The following is a 20,583-nucleotide window of genomic DNA, read 5'->3' as shown; positions in this document are numbered from 1 at the left end:
AAGAATCGCCCTGCGTTTTCCTTCCAGTGCCTCGCTGTCCAGGTCGTTGGCCACGAATTGCTGGTCAAGCCGCTCGATAAAGGCTTCCCAACCTCTGCATACTTTTCTAAAACACCAACGGCAGCCATGACTGTGTAAAAGTTCGTGATCTGTAACTCGTCGCCAGTTGTTATGAATGCAATAACTCCACGAGGCCTTGTACTGCAGGAGCTGTGTGACTTCAGTCCATTTAATACGACTGTAAAGTGAGGGGCAGCATGACTGACCGCCTTTTATCTGCCCCTGCACACCTGGGCAGGTAACCCTGGGCAGTGCCCTCAGGTGGTACATCGTACATAGTTACATAGTGAATGCATAGAGTTTGCATACGTGACAATAACAATCAAAAAAATGCATAATAGTCTGCTGACAGCTGCTTATTAACATATTAATCACATTATCCTGCTCTCTCCCCCGCCCCTCCCCCCCCACCCCACCTCCAACCACCATAGAGAACTTTTATTCACTAATTTGTGAACAACACCCTGTTCTTGTAAATGGAATGTCTCTGGTCCATCATTTTGTATTTAGCATGGGAGCAGCTATTTAAATATATATTCATATAAATAAGCTTAGAAAGGTAAAACATTTCTGTCACAGGGACATTGAAGCTAATCAGCATCATTTGCTCACCAGATAGTGGTCTGAATCTTGTTTTTTGTTGATTGGCTCAAACATCCCACTCAGCATGCTTTGCTCCCTGTGGCCATTTCCTAGATCTTATTGGCATTTCCCACATCCTGTGGATATTTTTTCTCTGTGGTTACCACCAGATACAAAATTTTACTTATGTAGATAAATATCTATAAGAATCTGTTCTTGTCTCCTCAAATTTATATTATTTTCCACAGAACAACCCAGTTAAACAGGTTTCTTTTTGATTATTTTATCGTACACTTAACACTAATAAGTAATGCAGTTAATTAAGACAAATTGATGTAGAAGTAAAGTACGTGTCAATTTTTCTAAAAAAGACACTGGCATTAATAATAAAACAGTAGTGTGACAAAATTAGACGTTTTGGTGCTTGGTTTATCGGTCTTTTCTGTGTAGTATATTGCAGATTTTTTTAAAGACCGTTTTTTCTACTATGCTCTGGGAAATTGGTTGTTCCTCTCACTCTACCTAAAGCATATGAGAAAGAAACCAGTCAAGCTGCAATTACTAAATATAAACCTGTATTTTTCCGGTCGACATTATTGTAAAAATCTAGGCTATAGCGTTTGAGGAAAAAATGTTAGAAACACTTAACATGCATTTCTAGGCAATTAATCAACATCACAATCTTGCTTGCACAGTTCTCATTAACTCCCAACTCTCCTCATTCCAAAGTGGATTTTGACAGGCCTTTTTTATCTGTGTTAACAGGGCTGGTATCTATTGTGCAATTAATTGCCTTAGACTCAGATAGGCTTCTCAAAATGCAAGGCTGTACTTCAAAGTGTGTGACAAGTGTAAGTTTTGGCCATTCCTAATAATCTACTTAGTCACAATTTTGACCAAGCCACAATGGATGTTGAGAAAAAATGTATTCTCTGTAGGAGGAATAACTACATATCATTCCAAATATGACAACAACTGGTAGGGATTGGAGTACTGAACTACTGAGAGGAGCCTACTATCTATTAACTGAAAAGCCTGCAAAGAATAACTATTCAAAGAAATTCAATTAACTTTTTCATAGACCTCACCCTTTTGTTCTTTTCCTGCCTCTGTACTTGCTCAAAAGCTGTTCATCTCTAACATTGCCAGTTCTGATGAAAGGTCATCAACCTGAAACGTTAACTTTGGCTGGAATTTTAATCTTGAGGTAGATTGGGAGCGGGAGTGGGGCGGGGGGGGGGGGGGCTAGAAAGCGGTGGGAAACATGGGAACCGGAGGAGCATCAGGACTGAAGGGCGGAGGTCGAGATGGCAATCTTGGGCCGGAGGATGAAATTGGAGGTCTTGGGGGGACAGTGGAGAGGACGGGGCAGATCTGAGGCTTTGGGGTGGGGTGTGGGAGGGCTAGATTGGAGGCCTCAGGGGTGGGGTGGGGTTGGGGGTGGCGGTGGTGTCCGATCGCGGGTGGTGGGTGAGATAGGAATGGGGTAAGTGGAAAGGTACTTAACTCCTGGATCCAGCAGTCATTGCCTTACTGACGGGTTCCCCAGGCACAATTAAACTTGTAATGGTGGATCACCATGAGGCATGCAAGCCTCATTCTAATATTTTAATGGATGACCTGCCTCCTGGGAGCGGATTGGCTGCCTGCCCCCCCCATCCTGCCTCTGTTAAAGCTGGAAATGGGCCGGTTGGAGATGGTTTGGGATAGGGATTCCATTTTTTAACACTTTAACCTCCCACCCGACCCCAAGCCACTCGTTTTTTGGGGTTAAAATTCTCCCTTTTATTTCTCTCCACAGATGAAGTCAAATTTTGTTTGATAATCGCTCCTGCGAAGTGCCTTGGGATGTTTTACTCGGTTAATGGCGCTATATAAATGCAAGTTCTTCTTCGCATTTTCTGTTTCTATTTCAGATTTCCAACATCCGCAATATTTTTCTTTTGTCCATTTAATTAGTTAGTTTAACTCTCATGAACTGATTCAAAACTACTGTGACAACTGTCCACAATTTACTGCCACTGTAAATGTTTTATCTGAATAAATATTTGATAATTCAGTCTGATAGGAATCTGTTGCGGCTGATACTAATTATCCTTGAAAGTGAAGTGAATACATATTGGTCGGAATTTGTGGTTGTAATGAGAGTGAAATTGTCAGCATTTGCTGTCATTGGCGTCCGTACATATGCAGTTAAAAGTGGAAATCCAGAAGTTGCTGTTAGACGCTCCCTGCTCCTCCATAGGGCGGGCCTGAGAGTAGTTATTTTCAGTGTCCTACAGGCCAAAGTCTTGACAGAACTTCACAGGGAGCATACTGGCATCGTAAGCATGAAAGCAGTGGCCCGAAGTTTTGTTTATTGGCCTGGGTTGGATAAAGACATAAGTATTAGTAAGTAAGTGTGCTATCTGCCAAGACTGCAAGGCCATGCAGCTAAAACACCGCTGCAAACATGGACTTGACCAACGAGACCATTCCAGAGAACGCATAGTGGTTTTTGCGAGAGGGGCAGTGATAATTTTCTAGTTCTAATCGATAGCCATTCGAAATGGCTGGAAGTACGGCATATGGGGACATCTACGACTACAGAGCATACATGGGATGAATTATGGGATACTTTTGCATGTCATGGCCTGCCCGAAGAAATGGTGTCAGATAATGGGCTGCAATTTCGGTTCACGCAATTTGCCAATTTTGCTAGACACAACGGTATCAAATACGTGTTGTATCGCCCTGCTTCGAATGGTGCAGCTGAAAGGTCAGTCAGGATTATCAAGGAGGCTTTGCGGAAGCAAGTTCCACAGACTAGATCATCGGTGAGCTTGAAGCATAGGTTAGCGAATTTTCTTTTCAAATAGAGAGCTACACCCCATTCTACAACAGGGTACACACCTGCTGAATTACTGATGAAGCCGAGGCTGAGGACGCATACCCAATTTATTGCAACCAAACTTGTCTGATAAGGCACAGTCAGTGCAGAAAAGTCATTATCACTCTGGTATTAAAGAGCGGTACTTTCAGAAGGGCGATCAGGTCAGAGTTCTCAGTCCGTCGAAAAGGGCAAGTCCACACAAATGGGATATTGGTTCAATTATTCGGGTATGTAGCACCAAAGTACTTGGTCAAAATTGGTGAATACGTCAGGAAGGTTCGTGCGGATCAAGCGAGTGATGCACAGCTGGCACCATGAGTAGATGATTATGGGTGTGACTTGGACGACAATCTGAGTGAGTTGGCAGATCCAAGTACTTCGACAGACACAACGGTCACAACGTCCATATTCCCACCAACTCAGATGCAGCCGACCGCTTAGTTTTCTTTTGCTCACTCATGGCCACTTTCATTTGGGATTTTTTTAAATATCTGAGTTCTGGAAAAAGTACCTCTTTCCTCATAAAAGAAGGAAAGTACACCCTTTTCTGTGATGGCATCAGCAATTTTGTTTTGATAACCTCCCCTTTATGGATGTAGTTGAGACTGCCACAGCAAATTTCACGTTGAACCCCTATAGCAGATAAGACAGAAGATACACATTCTAACAGTTGATCCCAGGTTCCAACAGGAATGTATTATTCATTGTAACTCCCATTCCTTGGGGTTGATTTTGCCTTTCGGGGTGACCAGCGGTGCAGTCCATACCTGTGGTGAAGAGGCGGTCACGAATTTGAGGCACCAGCCTAATTTATGCAGGGCGCCAAACGAGCAGCTCGATGCAGCTCACCGAATTAAGGTTACCCAATATCAGGCCACCTTGGTTGTCAACAAGGCATGTGCGGGCAGCGGGGGAGAGTCCCACGGGGGCAGTAGTGGCCCAGATTATTTTTGTTGTGCTCAAAGGAGCGCTCCTGCTCCGCTTGGCCCCACAAAAAATATTATAAAACTTGCTTAGGCTGGGACTCTTTGGCACTATCACCTGCGGAAATGATCGGAACATGAATGGTGCACTTATGACCATATCATACCTAATACAGCAGTTGGAGTCCTGGGACCCTGTGCATATTGAAAGGGTACTACCACCTGAAACAGTGGTAGGCCTCTTTCAAAATGGCACTTGGTCGTCCGGGTCATCCAGGTTAACGGGGAAGTAAGACAACCAACCCCATTTAGAGGCTGGAAACCGCTCCCCTGCGCCCGTTAAAAGGTGAGTCAAGTTAAAATTCACTCCCTAGAAACTGATTTATAATTGACTCACTGAGCCATACTTAAACAGTAAATACTCTCAGCAGGTACACCTTGGGGTTGGTGTACTTAACGGAACCAGTATTTGGAGTTGTTTTATATTGTGTGTCCCTGAATATCTACATTGTATTTGGCCCGCTGGAAGGAACACTTCGAAGATCTCCTCCATCGAGACTCTGCCTTTGACTCGAGTGTTTTCGACTCCATTCCGCAGCATGCTACCCGCCACCACCTTAGTGAGACCCCAACACTGCACGAGGTAGATAAGGCCATAAGACAGCTAAAAACTAACAAGGCTACGGGAGCGGATGGAATCCCTGCTGAGGCACTGAAGTATGGCGGAGAGGCACTACTGGCACAAATACACGACCTCATCTCTCTCATCTGGAGGAAGGAGAGTATGCCGGGAGATCTTAGAGATGCAGTGATCGTGACCATCTTTAATAAAGGGGACAAGTCCGACTGCGGCAACTACAGAGGAATCTCCCCGCTATCAACCACTGGGAAAGTTGTTGCTAGAGTCTTCCTCAACCGTCTTCTTCCCGGATTCACAGTGCGGGTTTTGTCCCCTCCGGGGCACAACGGACATGATTTTTGCAGCACGACAGCTGCAGGAAAAATGCAGGGAACAGCGCCAACCCTTATACATGGCCTTCTTCAACCTTACAAAGGTCTTTGACATTGTCAACCGCGAGGGTCTATGGAGCGTCCTCCTCCGTTTTGGATGCCCCCAAAAGTACGTCACCATCCTCCACCTGCTCCACGACGACATGCAGGCCGTGATCCTTACCAATGGATCCATCATAGGCCCAATCCACGTCCGGACCGGGGTCAAGCAGGGCTGCATCATCGCCCCAACCCTCTTCGCAATCTTCCTCGCTGCCATGCTCTACCTCACAGTTGATAAGCTCCCCGCTGGAGTGGAACTAAACTACAGAACCGGTGGGAAGCTGTTCGACCTTCGCCGTCTCCAGGCCAGGTCCAAGACCACTCCAACCTCTGTCGTCGAGCTACATACACGGACGACGCCTGCGTCTGTGCACACAGAGGCTGAACTCCAGGACATAGTCGATGTATTTACCGAGGCGTATGAAAGCATGGGCCTTACGCTAAACATCCGTAAGACAAAGGTCCTCCATCAGTTTGTCCTCACCGCACGGCACTACCCCCCAAACATCAAGATCCACGCCGTGGCCCTGGACACCGTGGACCACTTCCCTTATCTCGGGAGCCTCCTATCAACAAGAGCAGGCATTGACGACGAGATCCAACACTGCCTCCAGTGCGCCAGTGCAGCCTTCGCCTGCCTGAGGAAAAGAGTGTTTCAAGACCAGTCCCTCAAAACTGTCGCCAAGCTCATGGTCTACAGGGCCGTATTAATACCCGCCCTCCTGTACGGCTCAGAGACGTGGACCATGTACAGTAAACACCTCAAGTCGCTGGAGAAATACCACCAGCGATGTCTCCGCAAGATCCTGCAAATCCCCTGGGAGGACAGACGCACAAACATTAGCGTCCTCGTCCAGGCCAACATTCCCAGCATTGAAGCACTGACCACACTTGATCAGCTCCGCTGGGCAGGCCAGATAGTTTGCATGCCAGACGCGAGACTCCCAAAGCAAGTGCTCTACTCGGAACTCGTCCACGGCAAACGAGCCAAAGGCGGGCAGAGGAAACGTTACAAGGACACCCTCAAAGCCTCTCTGATAAAGTGCGACATCCCCACTGACACCTGGGAGTCCTTGGCCATAGACCGCGCTAAGTGCAGGAAGTGTATTCGGGATGGCACTGAGCTCCTCGAGTATCATTGCCGAGAGCATGCAGAAATCAAGCGCAGGCAGCGGAAGGAGCGTGCGGCAAACCAGGCTCCCCGCCCACCCTTTCCCTCAACAACTATCTGTCCCACCTGTGACAGGGACTGTGGTTCTCGTATTGGACTGTACAGCCACCAAAGAACTCATGCTAAGAGTGGAAGCAAGTCTTCCTCGATTCCGAGGGACTGCCTATGATGATGATGATGACATTGTACTTGAACACTTAGGCCCAGTGCTTCTCAGTATCTTCTTCAAAATGTGCTGTTTGATGCTGTCACGTCTTTGTCCACAAGGTGGTGCCAGATGACAGAGCACTGCTTTCATAGGCATTTTACTCTGGTGCAATAAATGAACTCATTGTACATGGTACATCTCTCATGGAAATAAATAATATAGGCTTTGAAAATATAACTAAAGTGTTTTTATTTCTAACCAGCAGACTTTGGTGATAGTTGTATAACTCTATGTGGCCACTGTTGAAGTAGACAGATTGTCCAAAGTAAATTTCTGTTCAATGCAAAAATAGAAACCTTTTCACATTCTCACCTCTGATGCAATTCCTGTACTTCAGTGGATCACTGCACTGCAAATGGCAGCCGCCAGCAAGAGAAAAATTACTCCACAAGTACATCGCAGTGGGCCCACTTAACAAACTAAGCATCGAGGTTCAGAGAATGTGAAATTGTGGATGCAGTTCAGACTGACTAACATCTGTCGGCGAGTTGGGGAGGGAGCACAGAAAGATAAAGGAGAAAGGGAAAAAGCAGGTGATAAAAAATAATGTTTTTCTCATAAATAAAATTTGTAGTTGCAGCAGGTACGCAGGCAGTGAAAGATAAACATTGTAGAGTACTGCAATAGTACGAAAAGCAACTGTGGAAAACATGTACGGTAATTACTACTACTAAATTCCCATCCATCAGCTCAGCAGTGACTATGGTGCCGAAATATATTAGTACGTCTCCTGTGGTGTTGCAAATGGTAAGTTAGAGTATATGGCTTTCCCCTTAGCCATCTTCGTTGTCTCCATGTTGCAGTATCTCACTCCATCTACATTACAACAGTGACTACAATTCAAAAGTACTTCATTGGTTGTGAAGCAATTTGGGATGGTCTAAGGTATGAAAGCTGCTGTATAAATGCAAGTTCTTTCTCTTTCTTGTATTTTTTTTTTGCTTTCTTGCTTCTCTCCCTAATTCTTCTGTTTTTTCTCTCTCTCCTTTCGAGTTGGAGATGATGGGTGGCATGTCGTGTTGGGGAAAGGACCCAACGGCTGCCCCCTTCCCTCCCCCAATTACTTTGCCTTACTATTTCAGTATTGTACAATGTTTATCTTTCACTACCTGTGTACACGTTGCACCTACACATTTTATTTCTATGCTAATCATCGTGAGTTTTTATTGACCGAAATTACTAGCCAGCAGTATGTCCTGGAAAGCAAGCCTCTTTTGGAACAAGCATGGAATCGTGACCTGTCACCATCACTTACATTTGTTTGGCATTGTTCCCTTTTGGAATACACAGCAGGTAAACATGAGTAGAGCAATATTGTGTCAGGCAGCACCTCAATTATGACTTCACAAAAGAGTAATTTGGCCTGCTATGAAATCATCTGACATCATCATCATCTTTTAACATCTATCCAGAGAGCATTGTGATTTTGTAAAGCCTTTCCACTTCGAATTTCAGAAAATAATGAGTATTATTATGGATTTGTTCACGAAAACCTCCCATGGGTTATTCTCTGCCTTGCCATTCATTCCCAGACTACTGGAGGAACTAGGGAAACACAATTAAATGCGTTTTTGCTGAATGGAAATGAGAGAGTACATTTTTTATTTCTACTAAATAGCAAGGATATATATTGATTTTATTTTGAATTCATGTGAATTTGGCAGCATAAATTTGTATCAGACCATCATACTGACTGTTAGTTCAGCCATGTATGATCTTCACTGGTGCCTATCAGAATGTCAAACAGTCTTTTCAAAGTAGGCACATTTCTATAAGGATAAAATATGTCTGTTGACAGTGAGTTAAGTGCGGCACTGATTAAATAAGCATCAGGAAACTGGGCAGGTGCTGCACTCTTATAAAATCAGAAATTAGAGACACTCACTGCTGAGCTTATATTAACATCTGCTGATGGATTACTTGCTTCAGTACTGCCAAGACCAGAGCAATGGAAGAAAATGAGAAAAGTTGTGCCACAGAATGGAGACCACTGCAATGAGGGGGCTGTGGTTATTACTTTACACTGAGATACACAGGGAGTTACTTTTGTTTTATTTGCCTATATGACACAAGCACTTTCTTCTTAAAGGCTGTGCCCCTTAAGTCAAGACCTCTGTCGTGCTCAGCAGATGACCTTGCTGTCCAGTGAAACATCCCCTTGGATCTTCTTACCACCACCACCCACTCTTGCTCACTTGTGCTGGATGCCCCCCCCAAGTACAGCCCCTCTAACTCACTGTCGAACCCACCTGGACTGCCACTCTCCGTGCTGGTGCTTGGGAAGGATGGAACACATGATGGTGCATCGTCAGGAGGATTGCCCTCCTTCAAGATATCTTCTTCAGGGTAGAGTTCGCCTGGACAGTAGCAGATGATCACAATGCAGTTTGATGTTGTCAAGGTGCATGAAGGGGCAAAAGTCATAAGCAAAGACCCTGCTCAGTCACGATGCCAGCCTTGCCATCAATGCGCATCGCTTTCGAAGAGTCACTGATTTCCAGAGATTCATGCTCCATCTGAGTGAGGACCATGATGCTGGGTGGTCCTTCCTCGGTCTTACTCCTCTCCTTTGCATTTGTGTGCTATTTTGTCCTGCAGAGAGGAAGGTGAGTTAACTAGTGGGTACTAAAAAGGAAAGTCCACATGCATAGAGCTTCTGCATGTAATGTATATGCTGAGAGAGAGAGAAAAAGCAGGATGTAGACGTGTTGAATGGAACGCAAGTGACTGGAATGTGAACTGAGGAACGAGTCAGAGAGCAGTTCCTGGTTCTGAAATTGCTATCAGAATGCTATTAGTGTCTGCTGTGAAGGCAACAAGCAAGAGGTGAATGTGTGTTTGGCATGAGAATGAGAGGTGGTAAAGTGAGCACTTGATTGGTGGCGATGAATGTGTTGCAGGACTGAGAATTGATCAGAGTGCTAGGGGAGGGGGTGTTAAGGCTTGTTGCCAGTTGTTATTGTTATGGAGAAATAGAGAGCCATTCTTGCCCTTGCTACTCTCCTTGAGTTATTAAAGTGTTTCCACTATTGAATTCAGATCTGGAACTGACCCATCTCTGCTACCTCTCTCCCGGTCTGGGGTATGTAGGTCTTGCCAATCTTCTTCCCACTTATGTCCCTCCTTGCCATCATCCTTTCCACTAGGACCTATGGGAGGCATCGGAAAACTTGAAGGCAACCGTGGAACTCATTGATAAGATTTTTCATTTTCAGGCAGTACTGCAGGCCAATCTGGCAGCAATTAATGCCACCTATTTTTAAGAGGTGTATTCATGCTTTACTGGGTCTCTGGAGGCCCGACGGAGATTCTACCCAGAAAGTAGGTAGGCTGCCGTCTTCTTCTAAAAGTTACCATTCCATTCCTAATCTGTAAAACAAAGTAGGGGAGTCCTGCTTTAGAACGTGAGGGACAGCATGAGGCATTCACTAATGTACGTTGGGACTGAGGAATAAAGTGTGAAGCAGGCCTGAGATGCCAAAATCCTTAAATGGGATAATGTACAATAAAGACCATGTTAAAGGGAGTATCAGGTGACGGGCTGATTACACAGCATTTTCTAGTAGAGTTTTGGAGAAAAAACAAACCTACTTTCAGGTAACATTGAATAGAACTCAATCAGACAGAATAGGGACCCAGAGTTGGGAGAAAAGTTGCACGCCAAATTTCCACCCCAAACAAGTGCATCGAAGATTTTCCTTCCCCCTTCCACAAGCTGGGGACAGTCTGATCTAGCTGCCATGACCTTGCCCCAACAAACACAAATGACAGTGGGGGGGTGGGATGGGCTGATACCAACTGGAAAAAACACATCATAGGCAGAGACATTGAGTCCTGGCCAGAAGTACTGCAGACTTGATGGCCCAAAGGGACTCGAAGCAAGCTGCAGGTAAGTATTCTAAAGAGCATTTCAATTAATTTAAATATATTTTAAATCCGTGTAAGATTTTTTAAAAGTTTCTTGGGGGAAAAATTTGTGGTCGCCACGAGAGTTGCCGATGAAAATGGACAAAGTGCTAGCGGAGAATAATTTGCACTGGGGGCTGAAGATTTTCAGCCCAGCACTGACTTGCCATGTAACGCCCACCTGCAGGCATTAGTGCAGGCACGGGAGTTGAAGTTCCCGTCCAGAAGCAACGTTCCAGCTGCCAATAGCCTCTGGAAGTGAGGCAGTAGAGTTCGTTAGTCATTGTGGGAAATTTAAATAGCAATGCATTAAAAGGGCAATGCCTTCTGAACTAATAAAACATTTTAAATGGTCAAAAAAAATTCAGTTTTTCAGCCATTGCTGCCTTTAAAAAATGTTTTACATTGAAAAGAAGTCTCAAATGGGTGTCTTTAGCTCTTAAAGCTAAACTCCCTTCAGAACTTCAAAAAATGGGAAACGTGCTTCAGCACTGACACTAATGGCTCACCAAACCAGGGAAGGGGGGTCACCCAGGGTCTCGCATGCAGCACTCCAGCTTTGTGCAAGGGGTCAACACTGCAAGACAAGCCCTCAACCACAGGGACCAGGAGGTCCTCCAGAAAGAATGACGCGGGACCATATCACCAAGGCCGTTACGGCCAGCAGTGTTGCCCCCACTGCCTGGCTCCAGTGCCCAAAGGAGCTTCATGGTCTCAGACTTCATGGTCAAGGTCAGTGAATACATCTTCTCACTGCACCACTAGCTTCACACACTGCTCAATGCACTAATCCCCCTCTCTCTTCCCCCCCCCCCCCCGCCAATCACTCAACTACTAACAATCTGTAACAATCACGAGGCACATCTCCCACTCCTAGCCTCACCTCGCCCCCTTGGAGGAGACTGCTGGCCATTCTTGGCAGGGGCATGGCTAAGCCTTAGACCAGCGGAAGGGCAGAAAGGATACAAGATACTGTTATCCTCCTTCTCGCATGCACCTCTTGCTTTCCTGCCCTCCCTCACCACAACTCCATCCTTGTGCCTTCCTCATTTCACATAACCATGAAATACAGCCTGCCCAGCCAGTGGTTAGCCAAGAGGAGGGAAAGGAGAATGAAGAAGAAGAAGCACCATCACTGGACTTGATACTCCCAACGTTCAGCTCCTCAAGGTCGACCAGCAGGGCCATTTGCAGTGTGCCCCACTGAAAGTCAGCAGCCTTCCACTAGCCATGCTGCAACCATTGAGGTGGCACTGCGTGACATCAGTAGGATAGGCAAAGACACACAAATGACAGTCACTCACAGAGACTGCATAAGGGTAATGAGTTAATTTCTTGATGTCATATTCGATGGATACATGTATAAAGTTGGATTAAAAAGTTTGCTTTGTAGTGGCTTTTATTTCAGCATCATGGCCAAGAGGATGTTGTGATAGTCAGTAACAGAAGGAAGTTAAAGTGTGAGGCTAATGTTGAAAGGGGAATTGGAGCTGTGTTCATTGGTACCGCAGGCGGATGATTCCATCCCGGCCAGAAAGGGGCTGTCTGTGTTGCTTCCTCCTCTTCTGTTTCCTCCTCTTTGGCTTCTTCCTCGTCTGCGTCTTCCTCTTCACTCTGCGAGCGGATGCTGTAAATCTGAAATGACAGCATAAAATCCTGGAAATACTCAGCAGATCAGGCAGCATTTTGACCTGAGACATGAACTCTGTTTCTCTGTTTATCTCTCCACAGATGTTGCCTGACCTGCTGAGTATTTGCAGCATTTTCTGTCTTCTCAGAGGCCTTTTACCATCCGTGACCTTGCAAGCATCCAGCAGCACTTCCTATGCACTTTAAAAAAAATTAACATCTATTGCAGCAAGCCACTACTTCATTAAAATAAAAAAAAACAATCCAAAAGCTTAAATGCAAACTTACCTGAAAGATGTGTGTCACTTATTAAGTGGTGCTGACAGCACCTCTGAGTCTGCTCTATGCTGGGTTTACTTGACGTGCTTAGAACCCAGCGCTGAACTCAGTGCAGAGGTCCAAGTTCACCTGTCCCTCAATTTAATTTGCAATGAGATATAGACAGCCTAAGTGAGTGGGCAAAAATTTGGCTGATTGGTTATAATGTAGGAAAATGTGAGGTTATCCACTTTGTCAGAAAAAATAGAAAAGCAAATTATAATTTAAATGGAGAAAAATTGCAAAATGCTGCAGTACAGAGGGACCTGTGGGTTCTTGTACATGAAACACAAAAGGTTAGTATGCAGGTACAGCAAGGAATCAGGAAGGCAAATGGAATGTTGGCCTTTATTATAAGGGGGATGGAGTATAAAAGCAGAGAAGTCCATCTACCACTAGATAGGGTATTGGTGAGGCCACACTTGCAGTACTGCGTACAGTTTTGGTCTCCGTATTTAAGGAAGGCTATACTTGCATTGGAGGCTGTTCAGAGAAGGTTCATTAGATTGATTCTGGAGATGAGGGGGTTTGACGTATGAAGATAGGTTGGGTGTATACTCATTGGAGTTCAGAAGAATGAGAGGTAACCTTATCGAAACATATAAGATAATGAGGGGGCTCGACAAAGTGGATGCAGAGAGGATATTTCCACTCATAGGGGAAACTAAAATTAGGGGACCTAGTCTCAGAATAAGGGGCTGCCCATTTAAAACTGAAAGGGGGAATTTCTTCTCTCAGAGGGCTGTAAATCTATGGAATTCTCTGTCCCAGAGAACTGTGGAGGCTGGCTCATTGAATATATTTAAGGCGGAGATAGACAGATTTTTGGGAATAAAGAGTTATGGGGAGCGGGCAGGGAAGTGGAGCTGAGTCTATGATCAGATCAGCCATGATCTTATTAAATGGCGGAGCAGGCTCAAGGGGCCAAATGGCCTACTCCTATTTCTTATGTTCTTATGTTACTGGCAGCACTGCCGGGCCTGGAAAAATGGAGGACACCGCGGGACCCGTCACCAGCTGGCAAAAGAGTGGTGGCCATCTTTTTCTATTTTTTCCGGTAACGGGCAGCAAAAAGCACCACCCCCCCACCCCCCCACCCCTCCGAATTGTTAGCCCTACTAAAGTTACTAAAGTTATTTTAAGCTTAATCTTGTGAATTGGGCTTTGGCAACCAGTAGGATGTCCTCTATGCCTCCTCTTGTTCCTCTGTTCTGAGGTGGAAGAAGAGCAGTATGAGGATGACTGTCGCAGAGATGTCAGATCTACAGGCTCCATAGGTAGTCTCGGCCCTGGACTGTAGGTATCCACACCTCCTCATCTACAGAGCCAGACTACAGTCAGACAGATTTTTACAGAGAATAAAATGAACTTCTCAGCTGCAGCATTGCATCCCCCCCCCCCACCCTCCCCCTCCCCCCCTCCCCCCCCCCCCCCCCCCCCGCGAGGCAGACTTGCTTTCCATAAAGAAAGAAAGACTTGCATTTTTATAGCATCTTTCATGGCCACCAGACATCTCAAAGCTCTTTACAGCCAATGGAAACTTTTGGAGTGTAGTCACTGTTGTAATGTAAGAAATGCAGCAGCCAACTTGCACACAGCAAACTCCCACAAACAGCAGTGTGATAATGACCAGATAATCTGTTTTTGTTATGTTGACTGAGGGATAAATATCGGCCAAGACACCGGGGAGAACGCCCCTGCTCTTCTTCGAAATAGTGCCATGGGATCTTTTACGTCCACCTGAGAGGGCAGACGGGGCCTCGGTTTAACGTCTCATCCAAAAGACGGGATGTTACTAGCCCTGGGAATATGTAACAAGTGTGCACTGAGGAAAGTTAAGTTTGTTTTATGAGGACTGATAGAATGTAGTTTTACCGCGAGTCCAAAACTAAATTCGCTGCTGAGGAAAATCTATCCAGGTATGTTTTATGTTGGGGGTGGGAAGGGGTTTAGGAAAGAGCTTCAAGTGGGACTTTAAGATTTTTTAAATTGTTCTTTATGATTTATATTTTCTGTTTTTCTTTTTATAGATATTCAGAAATTTTATGAAGTGATCTTACTTGCTGCACTCAAAACTACTGACGAGGAACCTGTAGCAAGCAATTTGGTTTCAGGTGGGATGGGGAGGACATTAACATTTACAAGCGTTGGACTTCTCTGCCCAGAGGTGAGCAACTCAATTGGCTGTACACAAAGTAAAAAATTGCAGTTGCTGGAAATCTGAAACACAAACAGAAAATACTGTTTGTGGTTAGTCAACATCTGTAGAGAGAACAGCTATGGTCGTGTTTCAGGTGTCACCATTTCATCAGAAATCAATTGGCTGTAACTTTACATGATGTAAAGGAGAGATTGGAAAATTTAGGACTGTTCTCCATGGAACAGAGAAGGTTTAGAGTTGACCTAATAGAGGTTTTCAAGACGATGGGAGGTTTTGATAGAGTAGACAGAGAAAAATTATTCCCGCTGGCGAATGGGTCAATAACTAGAGGTCATAGATTCAAAAACGTTGGCAAATGATCTAGAGGGGGAGATGAGGAGAATTTTTTTTACTCAGCGTGGTCAGGATCTGGAACATTCCACCTGAAAAGGTGGTGGAAGCTGATTCAATGAGTAGTTTTAAAATGGAGTTGGCCAGGTATTTGGGGATGAGGAACTTACAGGGTTATGGACAAAAAACAGGGATGTTGGACAAAGTGTGACTGCTCTTTCAAAGAGCCAGTGCAGGTACAACAGCCTGAATGGCCTCCTCTTGTGCTGTAAGTTTCTATGATTCTATGTAAAGGGGAAAAAAAACTCACCTAGAATTTTAATAAAAATGAATCACAGAATCCAGCGTGTCTGCCGCGTTGCATACAAACAGAAAAATGACGGATAGGAAAAAAACAGCTGGTCCATTGAGCCTTGGTCATAGTGCGAATGAGCATCGTGATCCTCAACACCCCTCACTCACCAGCAGCCATGCCATCTCTTGGGCGACGCAAAAACCCCAGGAAAAAAGCCAATTTTAGGGGGGAAAATGGGAAATCCCTCTTCAGTCCCCACTCTCGAACACACCAGAAAAACCTAGCGGGATTGGTGCTGAGCTCCTGAAGCAGTCTAACAGGGGCTCTCAGCTGCAGACCATTGGATTGCAGCATCTGTTGCTGGATTGCCAGCTGTGTTTCCAGCTTCGGTATCTCTTATTATGGGAGCCATTCTTGCTTCTTGCTTCTAGATGGGGAAAAGCAACACTGTCAGTTGTCAGCAGACAAGGACGACCTGGGAGAAGGAAGCAGCAGATAAAGGAGTGGCACATCAGCACCTAGCAGCAAGAGATGTCAGGGATTAGATCACATCTCAGCAATTCCACTCAGCTTCTCATACCCTGCCCTGAGAAGTTACAAGGAGCCCCTCTGCATAACAGTCCTTGTCACATTCTTCATCACTGTCTTCATCCTGCATTGAAGAACATTCAAATCATTCACTCAACTTCTATATCAATTACATTCTAACCATGCAGACGCAGAAGCTGCTATGAGACCACTCTGCAGACCAAAATCCTAAATACGATAAAGGCAATCAACTTAATGTCAAACATAATAAATGCCTTCCATTAATAACTCACCCAGGTGATCAATCCTTTTCTTTAAAGCAAGTTTCCTAACTCTACCAGTCCTCCAAGGTGCTCCCCTGAGCAGAGCAGGCGCAAGGCTGCTGTTCCTCATATGTGGATCTTAAAGATGCTTGTAGTCGATGACTTTTGGATGCTGAGGCTTGTGATAACTTGGCCACAGGCTGCTACAACTTGCCTGCTGCCAGAGCAGTCTGGGATTGTTGGCACTATGCCATGTACTGGTTGCGGTTAGGGGATACGGGAGCCGAATGTGAACTCCGCTTCAATGTCTCCACTAACCACCGTCCCACTCCTCCCGAGTCTGGCAACTGAAGCCCTGGACTGGCCCCTACCCTACTTCCGCTAATACTGGTCCTAATACCCTCCGCTGCATTCTGGAGGTCAGGACACTCGTCGAATAAAAATCCTGGAATCAAAAGTAATAAAAAGGAATGTAACTTATTTTAACAGAAAATGCCGGAAATACTCAGCAGGTCAGGAGAGAGAAACGGAGTTAACATTTCAGATCAATGACCTCATCGACCTGAAAAGTTTACTCTGTTTCTCTCGCCACAGATGCTGCCTGACATGCTGAGTGTTTCCAGCATTTTCTGTTTTTATTTGAGATTCTAGCATCCGCAGTATTTTGCTTTTGTATTTAACTTATTTTATTCTATAGAAGCAGCAACCTTTATTTTTTGGTTGTATGTTGTTTTTTGAATTGTCAGCTTCTTTGGGCTTTGTCAGCATTTTTGAAGTTGTTTGGTTGGCATGTATGCACTTGTGGATAAGGTTCCTAGTTAAGGAGAGTCTCGCAAGGAGCGGACCCATTAGAAGGAGGCATAGTGCATGAAATTATTAAGGGATGGGACAAGTGTATTTGACTTATTAGATCTGACATTAGTAAAGGAGAAAGCTCGGATCAGATTCATTAATAGAAGCAGCTTGAATAATAAACCCATTTAGGGAAAAGGCTAGTGGATCAGACCCATTAAGGCGAGGCACTCATACATCAGACCCCTTTAAAAGGGGAGAGGCCCTCTTTGATCAGACTTGTCATTAAGGGTACGTGTTCCTGGCTGACTTTAGTAGAGGAGCTTGCAGTACTTTGCAAATAGAATGCTGATGCACACAGTTTTATAGTTAGACAGCTTGTGAATTTATTGATCTCTTGACTTATTACTCTCTGGTATGCTTTATTCCTTACAACATGCATGTGGACTATAAATGGAAGGAATGCAAGTTGGGTGGTTAATCTTGGGACGGATCTTTTCAGTGCGTTACTGCTCATCAGTATCGTGCAACGAATCCTGAATATTACTACTTATTACAGTGTTGAAAGGGAAAATTGACCATTTGAGACAGCTTACATGAGGACTGTTCTGCAGTTTGTTGCAATTCTGAGTGATTAATTGCAGTATATAAAGCTAGCATCAATTGTGATAAAAAATTAATGACACTAGTGCAAAGAAAATTAAAAATCTTAAGTAAAATGCTGCATTGACTTTGTGAACACAAATCCCCAGCCTGAATTATTGATGGAAAACTATAAAAAGGATATTAATGAATCCCATATTAAAGTGATTATATCAAATTGTAAATATCTGTCAGCTTCATGGGGTGTAGGTTAGGGTAGGTTAGGGGGTAGGGAGATAGGGCTACAACACAGTAGCCTACATTCTCTATGAGTGTGGCTTCCTGCTGGGAGCGTGAAGTCAATCCTGATCCAAATGAGACTGTGCAACGTTGCTAACTGCCATGTACAGAGTGAAGCTAGAGGTTCAGAAGCTGCTGGTGTCTTGTGGGATCAATGCTTTCAATCATTAGCTGCTTTCCGGTTCTAACTGTTCTTCAGGGAAACATCACCACAAGATATCTGCAGCACAACACGTGGAGTATTTTGCTCACTTACATCAAGCACTAGACCAAAGTATTACATGAGATGTGTGTCCAACTATCACCATGGATTTGTGTCACCTTGGATTACATGGGCCCGAACTTGGTCAAAGCCAAGGCCCGCCCCAGTGCTGCCCAAAGGACCGCCGATGGCCGGCAATATCGGGGCCCATGTCTCTTATCTGGACTTGCAAGCACAATTTCCGCCGATATTCCAGTACTTTGCCAGGAAGATCCCTCGAAAAGAGGTGGCAGTATTGCCTGGTGGCAAAATAACAGCTTACGCCATCAATCTGGGCAGCAGCGGACAGGAGCTCTCGATCTCGGCGGCATATGTGCTTGCCACCCAAATGCCGCTGAGGATGGAGTCGGGCCCAGGGAGGGTGGATTAGCTGAAAATAAAAACTATTGCCCGCCAACCCCCCCCCACCCCAAAAATGAACACCTTCAGGGGACCCCCATCCAGGTAAGACGCTGTAAAAACATTTTTTTTTTTAAAAAGATGTTCACTAATCTTTTTTTGCAGGTTTTCGTACTTACCGTTGGGGTTAGACCTGCCTCCACGCAGTGGTCTTTCCCCCTGTTGCCGCTGACTCCCGCCTGCACCAATCTGGCAGCTCGACAGGCGGGAGGACACTTGTGCTCCTTGGCCGTCAGCGGGCAGTTCCCGGCGGTACTCCCCTCCCGCCCACTGCAGCCTGAGTGGAAACTGGCACAGAGGGGAGACCGGTGGCAGTGGGCGGTAAGGCCACCAATATCGGGGCCCATGTCTCTTAACTGGTCTTGCCAAGCACAATTTCCACCGATATTCCAGTGCAGTACCTAGAGAGTGCTGCATTGTTGAGGAGGCTGTCCTTCAGACGGAGCATTCAATTTAGTCCTCTTTCCCTCTCTAGTTGCTCAGGTATACATTAAAGACCCAATTCAAAGAATAGCATGGAATTATCCACAATATCCTGGGCAACATTTCTCCCTCAACCAAAACCACTAAAACAAAACAGATTAACTGATCACTGGTATTTGCGACATTACTGGTACAACATAGTTAAGCACATCTGCCTGCATAACAGTCATGCACTCCAAAATAATTAATTATGTGAAGCACATTGAGATGTTTTGACCAGTGATAAGACAATATGTAAATACAAATTTTATTCTTATTCATCTTTGATCTTCGACGGTATGAGACGTGAATTGGTGAGAATAGACTGGCAAATGATACTTAAAGGGTTGACGGTGGATAGGCAATGGCAAACATTTAAAGATCACATGGATGAACTTCAGCAATTGTACATCCCTGTCTGGAGTAAAAATAAAACAGGGAAGGTGGCTCAACCGTGGCTAACAAAGGAAATTAAGGATAATGTTAAATCCAAGGAAGAGGCATATAAATTGGCCAGAAAAAGCAGCAAACCTGAGGACTGGGAGAAATTTAGAATTCAGCAGAGTAGGACAAAGGGTTTAATTAAGAGGGGGAAAATAGAGTACGAGAAGAAGCTTGCCGGGAACATAAAAACTGACTGCAAAAGCTTCTATAGATATGTGAAGAGAAAAAGATCAGTGAAGACAAACGTAGGTCCCTTGCAGTCGGATTCAGGTGAATTTATAATGGGGAACAAAGAAATGGCAGAACAATTGAACAAATACTTTGGTTCTATCTTCACAAAGGAAGACACAAAAATAACCTTCCGGAAGTACTCGGGGACCGAGGGTCTAGTGAGAAGGAGGAACTGAAGGATATCCTTATTAGGCGGGAAATTGTGTTAGGGAAATTGATGGGATTGAAGGCCGATAAATCCCCGGGGCCTGATAGTCAGCATCCCAGAGTATTTAAGGAAGTGGCCCTAGAAATAGTGGATGCATTGGTGATCATTTTCCAACAGTCTATCAACTTTGGGTCAGTTCCTATGGACTGGAGGGTAGCTAATGTAACACCACTTTTTAAAAAGGGAGGGAGAGAGAAAACGGGTAATTATACACTGGTTAGCCTGACATCAGTATTGGGGAAAATGTTGGAATCAATTATTAAGGATGAAATAGCAGCGCATTTGGAAAGCAGTGACAGGATCGGTCCAAGTCAGCATGGATTTATGAAGGGGAAATCATGCTTGATAAATCTTCTGGAATTTTTTGAGGATGTAACTAGTAGAGTGGACAAGGGAGAACCAGTGGATGTGGTGTATTTGGACTTTCAAAAGGCTTTTGACAAGGTCCCACACAAGAGATTGGTGTGCAAAATCAAAGCACATGGTATTGGGGGTAATATACTGACGTGGATAGAGAACTGGTTGGCAGATAGGAAGCAGAGAGTCGGGATAAACGGGTCCTTTTCAGAATGGCAGGCAGTGACTAGTGGAGTGCCACAGGGCT

The 20,583-nt window shown here is 44.9% G+C and overlaps 1 protein-coding gene across 1 annotated transcript in view; it reads left to right on the top strand.

Annotated features, from left to right (window-relative positions):
* The window catches only part of dlg3 (discs, large homolog 3 (Drosophila)), a 779,594-nt gene that overhangs the window by 99,956 nt on the left and 659,055 nt on the right, over window positions 1-20,583 (top strand). Inside the window, exon 3 of the mRNA XM_070882612.1 lies at window positions 14,753-14,889. Coding sequence (XP_070738713.1) covers window positions 14,753-14,889 — 137 coding nt within the window. The remainder of the gene's footprint in view (window positions 1-14,752; window positions 14,890-20,583) is intronic.

Source organism: Pristiophorus japonicus, chromosome 6, assembly GCF_044704955.1.
Source record: "Pristiophorus japonicus isolate sPriJap1 chromosome 6, sPriJap1.hap1, whole genome shotgun sequence".
Lineage (NCBI taxonomy): Eukaryota > Metazoa > Chordata > Chondrichthyes > Pristiophoridae > Pristiophorus > Pristiophorus japonicus.
This window is presented reverse-complemented; position numbering and strand designations above follow the sequence as displayed.